The following is a 13275-nucleotide window of genomic DNA, read 5'->3' on the forward strand; positions in this document are numbered from 1 at the left end:
AGATGGAAAATATATAGCGCTGGGAGTCTCCGGGGCCAGCAGAGAGCACAGCGGTGAAGCAATATATTTCTATTCCACACTGCTTTCCTGTAAGTGGCTGTCAGACTCCTGAAGGCGCGGCTCATTTTACATACATTCTTTGACACATGTAGCAAAATTGGATGCATGTCACCGAGAGGTGGCTCCTAAATTTATATAGGACAGTTCATCTTTGCACAAAGCCCATATATTCACAGCATCTAAATGATCTGTAAAGATGTTTTCTGTTCTTAAAGGTCCAGTGAGTCAGATTTAGGCACCTCTATTTACAAAGATTGAATTTGTTCAGTTTTCATTAGTGTATAATCACCTGAAAATTATATTTTTCTGACCTTAGAATGAGACTTTTATATGTACAGATGCTGCCGGTCCTCTTCCACGGAGTCTACAGCAGCCTACAGTAACTAAACACTGGCTTTAGTGTTTGTCTGTTTGTGCTGAATGTAACAGCTCAGGAAATAAGTTTTTATTCCGCTGATTAACCAGCTTTATTGAGCCTGGCGCTCACTCATGCTCATTCACGGTCTATGTCACTTGACCACTGCTTCCTCGCTCTCTCTCAAACCATCGGACACACAAACCAAATTAAACTTCTTTGTGTCTCTATTTGGCAGCATAAATTGTGAGTCAGATTCAGATTTGGAAGCTGGTTCATGAAATAAACAAAGCCAGAACACAACAGGTGGAGTATCAGAGTTTAGATCGTGTCAGTTTCAGAGACATTTCCGTGTCTTAGCGAGACGTCGGGCTGCATTTTTCCACAAGTTGGATCCGACTCAACCTCTCCACCACAGATCGCTGTGTTTTTTTTGTGGACACACTGTGTAGTCATTACTGTTTTGACCTTTCACACAGCAGAGACACAGGTGTAACTAATACAGAAGCCTCAGCTACATGAAGTGAGTCCACATGCTCAATGCAGGACCCAGAATGTCTGCACTGAAAACAGTCTGTGCTCTGTTTGTTTGAGTCCTTGGCTCTTCCTCGTTGCTCATGCATTTTGTTGTTTGAACGTATGTTTGTTTTTTTCCCACCAGGATCAATTATCAGCCGACATGTACAGTTTTGTGGCCAAAGAAATCGACTATGCAAGCTACTTCCAGACAGTAAGTACAACATCTCTGCAGGCTGCGGCATGAGGGAGAAAACAAGAATATTCTGCTTGTCCATCACATCGCCCTCTGGTCTGTTTCTGTCTTGTCTAGCTGATAGAGGTCCAGGCTGAGTACCACAGGAAGTCATTAGAGCTGCTTCAAAGTGTTCTGCCCCAGATCAAAGCTCATCAGGGTGAGTTTGGGACCAACACACTCGTGATTTCTGTGACTCTTACAGTTAGGACGTGTCCATGTGTGTTAGTCTGCACGTGTCAGAGATGAGCTACTGTCAAGAGGTTACCGCTGCAATGTGGACGATGATTCATTCATATGTAAAACAACAAAGGAACTCATTTTATGCCTACGAGTATCCTGAATTATTCAGCTCAGTCTTTGATGATCCAGTGAGGGCTAAGGGAAATACTCACACTCTGTTGGAATAGGTCTAGTGTTGTGTGGATGAGATTGACGCAGGTGTACAGGTTGTTATAAGTTACATAAATGCAAACTCTTAAATCCGAAAGCATTAAAGCGTTAAGCTAAACTGCTAAAAATCATATTTTTAGGTTGGATCCAAAGGCTCCTGTGAGTTACTGTTAAATGCAATCAGTTACTCATTACATATAAATTTAAAAATAATAATAATTATTACTTACTTTCTGTCAGCTACTAACACCTTAATGCACAACCGTGCTCGCTACAGAAAGGCTGAATGAATGGTCTCCATGGTAACACAGTCAAACTGTTCTAGTCAATGTTTAAAACCACAAGAGCCGCACGCCGTTTCAGCCCAGCAGCAGCAGAAACAGCATAGAGATTTTCAAAATAAAACACTCTGATCGGGAAAATAATTCAACTATATTGTACGTTTACATATTTTGATGCACAAATAATTCAACTATATTGTACGTTTACATATTTTGATGCACATGAACCAGGAAAATGACCAAATCTGGTAAATTAGCTTCTGAAACGCTCCTGGTGGAAGTCGCGTGGAGAATCGACCCAAACAGCATCACTGACGGTGTAAGAGACCTGTACAGCCTAATTTTGATTGGTCTGAAGAAAGATGTTTTTCCAGCAATCAGTGAGAGGAACAAATACAGCAACTTTGACAGATAATAGTGTGTTCGTGTGGGACGGAAGCTGAATAATAAAACAGATGTCGGGTCCTTCGAGGTCACCTGAAAAACCTATTTCCTGTTTGTTTTGAACGTTCTGCAGCCGGAGAGAAAATGTTCTGCATCTGTATGTAACAGCATCCTAACAGCAGAGCTCCTACTGTATTCTGTGCATGTTTATGGTACTGTGTTTGTGTGTGTGTGTTTGACAGAGACCTGGGTGGAAAAACCGTGCTACGGGAAACCATTAGAGGAGCACTTAGCGCTCAGTGGGAGAGATATTGCCTTTCCAATCGAGGCCTGTGTCACCATGCTGCTGGAATGTGGCATGCAGGAGGAGGTCAGACTCCACAACAAACACATCTGTCTTCACTGCTTTTTACCTGACACACACACACACACAGTAAACAAATATACCAGAGAGACACGCTGCAGAAGTCTAATGAAGTCAAACAAACAGCCCTTCAGTGTTTTAATGAATGTGCGAATGTTATCAGGCCAGCGCAAACACTAAAGGACTGGAAGTGAAAATGATGTGACCACATCTGTCTTAGAATAACAGCTGCTTTGTTAAGACCACACAAAGAGATCAGACCTCGAGTAAGTCCTCGTACATGACATTGAACTGAACACGAGCATGTTCAATGGCATTGCCGTGGATAATCAAGCAAGGTACTGTCATCTCTTATACACAAAGACAGTACTTCTTTGCTTTCACCTCTCATTATGAAGTAAACGTTGATTGCACAGTGTGATATTGATAAAATAATGACACCATCTGTGTTGACGAAGGCTCAATCTATGAGACTTAAAGAGAGACCAAATGAATAATTAAACCAGCTTTTTCTACATTGACGCCAAACCCCTGCTGTAGTTATTTATTTACGCCGAACTTAAAACGTCCATCCATCCATTTTTTTCAGCTTATCTGGGGTCGGGTCGTGGTGGCAGCAGGTTTAGCAGGGCGCTCCAGAAGTCCTTCTCAAACGTCGTCCTCCTGGGGGATCCTGAGGTGTTCCCAGTTTAGGGTTAGAGCTATAGAGTCCCTCCAGCAGGTTCTGGGTCTGTCATGGTGGTTCAAGCATCTGATTAGGATGCTCCAGGCACGTCCAACTAGGAGGCGGCCCCAGGACAGACTCAGAATGTGGTTCAGGGGCTACATAGCCCGTCTAGCCTCAGGATCCCCCAGGAAGAGCTGGAATGTGTTGCTGGGGAGAAGAGCATCTGGAGGGTCCTGCAAAACTTGCTGCCACCTGACCTGTCCCTTATAAATGGAAGAAAATGGATGGATGGACGCTTCAGGTGGAGCTATTATAAACTATTATATGTTATTTAACAATGTTGTAGAAGTAGAGTTAGGAGCAGGTTCCATTGACCTCCGTCTTGACCTGACTAGACCAGGTCTTGACTCTGATAGTGAGGCCTGACCCGTGTTTTGTGTCTCAGGGTTTGTTCAGAGTCGCTCCGTCGGCCTCCAAACTGAAGAAGCTGAAGGCGTCTTTGGACTGCGGCGTGTTGGACGTACAGGAATACTCCGCGGACCCGCACGCTATCGCAGGTGAGCTATCGACGACACAGTACCACCACCACACCTCACCCATCTCATACCTAATCTGTTGCCATGACAACTGATTACCGTCATCATCTCCAGCGGTAAATATATGAGCTGGCACCCGTTTGCTTACTAGGATTTTAATTGCAGTACATTTTTTTGGCTCTCTTTACGTCCATGTGTTACCGAGACGTCTGCTCTGCCACCTTTAGTGGGGACTAAACATCATAATTAAGCCGCCAACTGATCTGCCCGTTGCCTGCATACAAAGAAATCCCTGATATTTCTTAATGCTGCCTTTATTTCTCCTGCACATGTTAATGATTCTGCAGCTTTCATTTGTAAACCACCGCAGTGAATGTCTTCCTAAAGGTTAATTTGAAAGTCTGACGTAAGGGAGTTAAAAGATTACTTTAGACTTCATCTGTATTCCGATCTGCTGCGAGAGAGTCGGCGGCGACAAAAGAAAAATGTTTTTGTCCTTTTTGCCGCTGTGCGATGTTTTTGTTTTATTAGAGATATTCAATAAACAATTTCAAAAAAGCGTCTGGTGACAAGCTCCACATATAACTTGGATTAGCGTCAGGCAGACTCTTCATCTTTTGTCTTGCTGAGTTTTTGTTGCTGTCACTGATTAGTTTTTAAATCAGAGCTGTGATGGACTGCAAAAGAAAGAAAAGCTTTCAGGCTTTTATGATGCTGTTATTGATCTTCTCCTCAGAGGACGACGTTTGTCTTTACTGGAGCAGACTGCTGCATAATGATGTTGGCAAATGAAAACCGTATATATCTTTGAAAAGAAGGAGGCATGGAACATATTTTAGCCTGAGAACAATGCACTTTTAAATTAGTCATTTGGGATGTGTTGCTGAAGGAGCCCTCCGGTGCCTTCAAGTGCCTCCAGTGTCATTAAAATGAGAATATACAAACGGATAGAATCAGATCCATTTAATCAGCAGTAACTTTACCTTTGTGCTATATTGTTTTTACATAGGACGCACACAGAGAAAGCCTTAAGAGAAAAACTCACATACAGCATAACAGCAATTATTGTTTTTAAGAAATGAGGGTTAGGAAATTGTTTAACTATTTATACATCCAGACCGAAACAAACATTTATTTCAACAAAGAAACATTTTTGTATAAGATGTTTTTCATTATAGCCATATTTAATTTTATTTTATGTTTTTGTTTTTTATTTTGTTGGTGCTGTCAGTTTTGGTTTCAGAATGTAATACAGCTGTCATAAATATGGACAGCTACACGCGGATTTGTTATGATTTTATTTTTGTTATGATCTTTCATTTCACAAAGCTCTCGCCATCGACTAAAAGTCGGTCCCAGATTTACTCTTGGCAGCTCTCTCCTTACGTGTCCATAGAGGCTGCTGAGCCCAGTTACATTGCCTCTCCGCCCAGCTCCGGTTCTGGCATGACACTGGTTGTACTTGCACTTGTACATACAAGAGTACATCTTTTAGGTACAACTGACATTTACACGTCGTTCAGAGCTGTCACCCTCATTTAACCTGAAATCATACTGACTCAGTACATTTCGAGTATAAATATGAAACAGAAATTAATTTTCTCCAATCCAATCCAACAGCTGGCTCAGAGTCTTTGTAGGCCATTATAATATAATTTAATATTATAATCTTTCATCTAATATCTCAAAGACCTGTCATGGAGTGTTTTTTATAATCACACATCAAACCCTTCCCTCTTTCATAATACAGCTGATCCATAAACAGCCGTACTATTATATGACCAGTTTCTGTTTTCTGAAGCTTCACGCTGTGAAGTTCTTTGTTTACTCTTCGTTACTTTGAATGAAAGTTTTATGAATGAAATCGAGGGGAGCATGCGGCCTTATGTGGCAATTCTAGGCTCATCAATCATGCTAATAGCTACACCTGAACAGGTGGAGTTCATCAGGCTGAAACAAAGAGTTGAGTGACTGGTATTAATGGCCCCAACTGTTCAGTGTGTGAACAGATATGAGTCCTATCACATCTGAATATATGCACAGAATGCTCGACGTCTCTTTATTTGAATCCTGATGAAGGTCGAAACTTAAAGATTTTGTTATTAACATCTCCCGCTCCTCTAAATGTGAGTGCCTCAACTCTGCTCCTCTGCAAATGTTTGCATTTTGAAATCAAGTCGAACCTCCTCAGAGATTTTTTCATTTTTCTGAAACTTCTAACCCGTCAGAAACAATCTGTCCCTTTATTAAACATCAAGTCAGAGTCAGTCAATCAGCTGTGTTCACTGGAGCGTGTGGAGATGAAAAAGAGATGAATCCTTTATCCCTCTATAATGATCCCATATTAAACTGGGTTAGCTCCAACAGCAAATCTAATTTGTGAGCACGTCCAACTGGCGGAGGTGTTGGTCCTGATGGCGGATGGGAGGAGTGTGCAGGGGTTCATTTTTCATCAGCCTCAATCAAAAGCAGCAGGATTTTCTTTGTAAATATAGCAAACTAACAGAGTATCGAGTACTGTTGAATTTAACTGTGCATATACACAGACACACAGACGTGTTCGTGCACACAGACAGACAGTCAGACAGAACGATGGCAGCCTCCAGGCTGTCTCCCAGTGAGGGATGCCCTGCCTGCGCTGTTTGCCATCCATCCCACGCCGCCCCGGGGGAAATGAACGCAGCAGACCAGAGAGAGAAGAAGAAGACGAGTCAGAGAGAAGCTCAGTAATCTGCCACCGTCGCCGCCGTCGTCCTCATCAGCACTGGAAAATGACACATCCACCCACTCGTACTGATCAGAGAGTGTTTGGAAATAGATTTCTGTTTATTTTAAAGTGTGTGTCGTATTTAAGTAGGTGGGCCTGTCCGGAGTTATATTTGTCTTATTTCTGAGTGTGCAGAGAAAATTTTATTATTATGATACAAAGAATAATTTAATTTAAGTAAACCAAAACCTAAGCAGAGTTTCTGCTCTTTGCCTCAGAGTCAAAAGTAGATTTATGACGTTTAACTTTTCCAAGTGTACTAAAGCAAACTTGGTATTTTTGTTATTAAGCACCATTAAATTACTTCTGATCAAAACCAAGTGAGTCGACAGCCAAACATCACGCAAGGTCAACAACAGCAGACATAGCAGCCAGCTAATATTACTTATAATATAATATTACTTTCTCTTCTTAGCTTCCTCCATCAGCGTCCTCTTCAGTCTCTTCTCCTCTGCCATTATGTCCATAGAGGCTGCTGAGCCCGGTTATATTGCCTAGCTCCGGTTCTGGCACGACACCAGCTCCACTACCTATAAATTGAGCTAACAGCAGCTACAGTTGGCAGAGGAGGAAAAGCCAATCATTGGCATACGCAGTGATATTTCTTTAAGTCTAAATAAATTTGTTATTCTACGATCAGTTAAAGTAAGTTATGCTTTACTCGCTCACATATACACTCAGATCCGTGTCTGCCAGTCTAATCCAGACTTAATTCATACCTGCCGCAGTCCACTGAGTACACCTGCAGTGATCTTTCTTCCCACAGCGATGTGAAATCACCTCCACAACAAAAGCCGGAGGCATGAATCAAACAGGATATCTACCACTGAACAGATTCTGTATTGAGACGCTGAAGTACTAATCCGGTCTTGGCGGGATTGTCTTGTTTATCATCGTCCAGGTTTCATCCCCTTCGGCTTCCTTCTGTCTCGCACACGCTTGTACATCTATATATCACCTGTCATCATATGGACACTTCAGCCCTGTAGCCAGTGGAAACTTATTGGACAGGCTTCTGATTTCCCAGAGCGGGAAATGCTTTTTGTGTTCATTAATCATTAAAACGATGACTGGAAATAATTTGAACCTGTTAACCTCATTTATATTTTTGGCATTTTGTACGTTTCATGAATATCTGTCTATTGATACTTTGAATTTGCATTCTTTCTTTTTTCTGCAACGAGTTCCTCTGGGAGAGATAAAAGTTTTTGGATTCTTGTTGTTGTTGAAGTAATCCATTTAAAGCAACGTTGCGTAGAAATTACGTTTGATTTTTAGAGTGTAATCCCACTGTGGTAAATATGGACAGCTGTACTCGAGTATTTGTTCTGATTATATTACTTATGATCAAAAACTAGCGAGTCTTTTCTCCTCTGTCGTAGAGGCATAGCTGAGTCTGGTTGTATTGCCCAGCTCCGGTTCTGGCACAACACTAACATTGCTACAACATCAAACATCATCCCTGTGCCATCATGAAAACCATCTCTTCTTTTTCTTCCTGGTGGTCCAAACCGCCTGTGGTACAAACACTAGAGCTCAGTCTTGGCAGCCCAGCTAACAAACTGAGCTAACAGCAGCTACAGCTGTCAGCAGTTTACTTCACTGTCCTTCAGGAAACTCTGTAAATCACAGAGAGTTGAGGCGGAGCAGCCGGAGGACATCAGAGGGAAAACCAGAAAACATTTTCTCCATAAAATATGATCCAGTTTCACCAGAATCAGTGAAATAACCCGGAGCCCATAGTTACATAGTGTGAGAACAGACGTACGAATGACAGAGACAGCATTCACCTGATCACAAAGTCAATCATTTATCTTATTTTGATCTCTCCAGGAGCCTTGAAGTCGTACCTGCGGGAGCTGCCTGAGCCTCTAATGACATACGAGCTCTACAACGATTGGATCCAAGCCTCCAAGTCTGTGTCCTCTCAGTGTCACGTTGTTAAATCAGTAGTGATGTGCCTCTCTTTTGAACTTAACATTTAAGTTTGCACATGTTCGACCTCTTTCAAATGTTTATTTTCTGTCGTCATGCAGCATTCAAGATCAAGACAAGAGACTGCAAGCTCTTCTAAACGCCTGTGAGAAACTACCCCCAGCCAACAACAACAACTTTAAGTGAGTCACTGTTTCCATGTTTCACTCCTTGTGGTCTTCTTCTGGATCCTGTTTCTTCATATGTGGCTTCATTTATCCAGGCCACCGTGGAGTCAGCCAGCTAACATGATCATTCGAAAGGCATCTGTTGCACAAACCTTTCTAGTTTTCGACAAATCTTTCATGAATTCTGGGCTAATTAAGATAAAAAAAACACAGCTGACGAAGTAACTGCATCAAACTGCTCAGCTCTGGTCAGTCCAGCAGAAAACATTCCCCTTCTGCAATAATCAGAACAGTTAAAAAGTAATTTTACTGCAAAGACTGTGACGAGACAAGTGGCTCCTTTAATGTGACAGTACTTCTGCTAACTCGTCTGTCAGGCTCAGGATAGTTTCCAAAAGAAAATTACTGGCGATGTCCTCACTGCAGAAACTTTAATTAGTTTCTGCTCCACTACATTTGTTAGAAAACTACAAAATATGAGCCATGTTTTCATCTTTCTCTGTCGTTAAGTCACTGATTGGCTGATTTCACTGCTGCTGCTGCACAGTGAGAGTTAGGTGTGTGCTGCCACCAGAGCTAATCACAGCTGCTCTAATCAAAATCCAAGTCTGCTGGGCAGAAGATTTTCAAAATAAAACACCCTGTGCAAACAGCCAAAAGGGAAACAATTTCATTACGTAGCATATTTAAATATTTAGAAGCACATAAAGCAAGTTAACATTGGCTGAGGTCACGTGGATAACATGTTTTGGCCACGATGTGATGGAGACGTGTCCGGAGGTGTTTTAGCTTAAGGAATTTTATAAAGTTACATTTATGTAGTGTCTGTTTTTTAGTTCCTAGGTATAAAGTTACATTTATGTAGTGTCTGTTTTTTAGTTCCTAGGCCACTTAGTCTGCAGATTGTGTCTTATTTAGAATAGTTTCCATAAACTTAATTCAATGTTCGTCATAAAAGGTGGTCCAAACTTATTTGGACCTTATTTCAACCTGCATATCATATCACCGTGCTTGTCCAGATTTTTTTCTGTGCTTGTGTGCGCTACGGCATTACCAAACCTGATATGAACTGCAATAAACTTTAATTCTTAATATAATGTGAACAGGTGAGTTGTATATAAATTCACCCTCAGTACAGTTGTCATGAACGGGGAAATTAGCTACAGAGACCAAAACTGTTTTTTGTACCAGGCTGTAAACATGTTTATTTCTGCTGTGAAGTTTTTAACATGGGGACTTATGGAGACTGACTCACTTCTGGAGCCAGCCTCAAGTGGACGTTAGAGGAACTGCAGTTTTTGGCTCTTCTGCATTGGTTTCACTTCACAGCCACAGAGGTTGCCGCTTATTGCACTTGTGTTTTCTTAAGCTAGAAAAACATAAAAGAAACAAAACCTATGAAGTAACAAAGGTAATAAAACACCTAAATAATAATTAATTATTCATGTGGGTGTCTAATAATGAGGAGGAGGAAATGCATGGCAGTAGCATAAGAGTAGTAGTAACCTCACTGCATTAGCAAAGCCATTACAGGACTCCATTACAAGTTCATTTATTATTTGCTCCGTCTCATAAAGTTTTCAATCCGGTGGATCAGGCATCAACCACCCAGTCATTGCTGGATGTATGCACAAAAGATTTAAAAATTTTAGATTTTAAAAAGTTAAAATCTTGAAAAGTTTTGATTCGGCTGCAGGTTTGAGCTTGAGGACTTTAAAAAGCAGGAGTCAAATCAACAACAGTCAGATCATCTGACGTAGAATGTGGCACTGTTCTCCCTCTTCCTTCCCTCCTACCGTCTCTTCACTCTTTAATGAAACCTTTCATGTCTCGGTTAGTTTCCTCAAATTTAGGCCTGAAGAAAAATCAAAAAATCTAATCGACACCTGCCAGAAGAAAAAAACATGACCTCTGTGTGAAACAGAGAGGCATTATGTCTGACGTGCTGCTGTACGAGATATCTGCTGAGGGGCTTGATCTCATGATCAAAAGACCCGTGAAAAAAAAGAGGAGAGGTGGCAGAGAAAAGAGGAGGAAAAAAAAGGGATGGGAGAGGACCTGGAAGAGCGAGATACCGCAGCACTTGTCAGTGTCGTCATCGAATCGCACAAATAGGGCGCATTTTTAGACAGTCGTCCTCCGAGAAGACCTGTCAGACCTGTCCAGATGATCGCTGCTCGCTGGAATGAGCTGCCTGATGTTCACTCAGCTACACTTCAGCTCGGGATGAGTCATCCAGCTCAGCTCTCAGAAACACACCAGCCCATTTCTGTAACTTAGAAAACCCACGAGGAGAAGAGTAATAATAGTTTTCTGTAATAATAAGCTCTGCTCAGTACACTGTTCTAACCACAACACTACATACAGTATACTGTGAGTCTATTGTTGGAAGACCTGGATAAAACCCAGAGAGGGTGAGAAACCTGACCATGACAAGAACAGTGTTGTATTGTTGGGCTATTTCCCACATTTCTCACTTTACATGTCTCAGTTACTCACCGTATATAACCTGAAAACATGACAATAAAAAGTAGAACTGCAGGAATATGACTTTACATTCTCCCCACAATCAACAGCCAGCAGCGTTCCTGCTAAATTCAACCGTTTTTCGTAAAGAACAGATAACAGATATCCGCCTCAAGACTTATTTTATGTTATGATTAAGCTCTCACCAACCACTACAAGTCAGACCCAGATTTACTCTTATCCGGCGGCTTCTTGTTCGTTTCTCTTCTTAGCTTCCTCCGTCAACGTCCTCTTCTGCCTTTTCTCCTCTGCCATCATGTCCAAAGAGGCTGCTGAGCCCGGTTGCATTGCCCAGCTCCGGTTCTGTCACGACACCTTGTCCAGAAAATGTATAAACAGGAGCCAAAAATCACAGTTTTACAAATCTGAATAACATGTGACATCTTCTATTTGACTTGACATTCAGCAGATTTTCACACTGACGTCCTCCTGAACCCAAACAATGTTTTTCTTCAGTTTATTTAAAGACAGAAGATTTCACTTTGTGAATCACTGATCAGAATCAGCCAAGAGGCTATTTTTTCTTATCAGTGCTCCCTGGCCGACGTTTAAAAAGAGGTTAAATAAAAGTTATTGGCTAAAGCCTAACCCCCTTTTTTTTTCCTGTATCAACAGATATTTGATCAAATTCCTCTCCAAACTGACTGAATACCAGGACGTGAACAAGATGACGCCTGGAAACATCGCTATAGTCCTCGGACCAAACCTGCTGTGGATGCACAACGAAGGGTGAGAAGAGTCAACAGATCCTGTGAAAGGAACCGAAACTAACAAAGATTTGTCTGATACATCTTATTCCTCGGGCACATAGTGTACTGAAAAATAATGTGTGCATAGAAGAAATCTCAGATCTTTTACTTAGCTCTGGAGTGTAGATTTAATAGAGGATGAGGAGATGTTTATTGTCCTTCCATGACTTTATGGTTCTGTATCAGCTTGTTCCAGCTCTTCATTGAAGCTAAATGATGTTTACACTGTGTGAAATGTGCAAACACAGGGACTCTTGTGCATTATTGGATGCACATTTAGCCTAAATTTAACCTGACATGTTTATATATTTTAGCACGTCCACTAGAAATAAAAATTTTGAGGGAGTTTGGTTGCACAGCGTGAGGTTTTATCGATTGACCCTCTTTATCTGAGGGTGAAAGACGAAGAAAGAGAGACCAGGAAAATATATTTTCTTCCATGTTTTTCATGCTCACAGAGTCAGACTCTGTGTCCACAGGGACTCTGTCATCGTTTTGAACTCGTAATATTTATGATGCTGTTCAAATTGCTACAAGTACTCATAACAAAATGGTCAATAGGCAGAAGGCTCCAACACATCTGCTGGAGATGTTTCATCATAAAGTGTATTCATCATATGATGACTCAGCAGTTTGGATAGGATGAAGGACACCGCCCTTATATCTCTGTAAACTTTTTTTAATGGAGTATTTTAATAGCCAACGTTTCCGAAATGCTTTTAATTTTCTCCCTTTAATGAGTCTCTAATATCGTTAATCACTGCCAGAGTGTAAATTCTTACGATCCAGATGGATGTTTTTCCTCCTCGTCCCGCCATAAAAAAGTTTCCTGTCTCCTCTCTGTCCGCCGCAGTAACATCACAGAGATGATGACCACGGTTTCCCTGCAGATCGTCGGCATCATCGAGCCCATCATCCAGCACGCCGACTGGTTCTTCCCTGGAGGTGAGGGGAGATGACACGAGAAGAAAGAGTCTCGATTGACTTCTTCCCAAGATCAAATACTGAACTGTTTCTTTGTCTTTCTCAGAAATCGAGTTCAACGTCACAGGGAACTACGGGAGCCCCGTCCACACCAACCACAACGCCAACTACAGCTCGATGCCGTCCCCGGACATGGATCAGATCGACCGTAGGCAGAACGACCAGAGTCGACGGCCCCTCAGCGTCGCCACAGACAACATGATGCTGGAGTTCTACAAGAAGGACGGGTACGACCCTTCTGTTTCTACTATTACATTTTTAACACGTGTAGCTGCGGTTTGGAGATCGTTCCCAGAATCCTGAAGATGTTAGGAAAGCTTTTTAGGCACTCGGGTTGTGAAGAGTCAAGAATAAGC

General features: G+C 41.8%; 1 protein-coding gene across 4 annotated transcripts in view; it reads left to right on the forward strand.

The window, feature by feature from the left end:
* LOC104928970 (rho GTPase-activating protein 44) overlaps positions 1-13275 on the forward strand; it is a 77090-nt gene that overhangs the window by 44798 nt on the left and 19017 nt on the right. For all 4 annotated transcript variants that reach the window (XM_019275025.2, XM_027289752.1, XM_027289753.1 and 1 more), the window contains exons 8-16: positions 1077-1145; positions 1245-1326; positions 2467-2594; positions 3701-3812; positions 8392-8473; positions 8595-8675; positions 11802-11915; positions 12789-12880; positions 12966-13146. In XM_019275025.2, the coding sequence (XP_019130570.1) occupies positions 1077-1145; positions 1245-1326; positions 2467-2594; positions 3701-3812; positions 8392-8473; positions 8595-8675; positions 11802-11915; positions 12789-12880; positions 12966-13146 (941 nt within the window). The remainder of the gene's footprint in view (positions 1-1076; positions 1146-1244; positions 1327-2466; positions 2595-3700; positions 3813-8391; positions 8474-8594; positions 8676-11801; positions 11916-12788; positions 12881-12965; positions 13147-13275) is intronic.

The sequence above is a fragment of the Larimichthys crocea genome, chromosome XVI (genome assembly GCF_000972845.2).
Source record: "Larimichthys crocea isolate SSNF chromosome XVI, L_crocea_2.0, whole genome shotgun sequence".
NCBI lineage: Eukaryota > Metazoa > Chordata > Actinopteri > Sciaenidae > Larimichthys > Larimichthys crocea.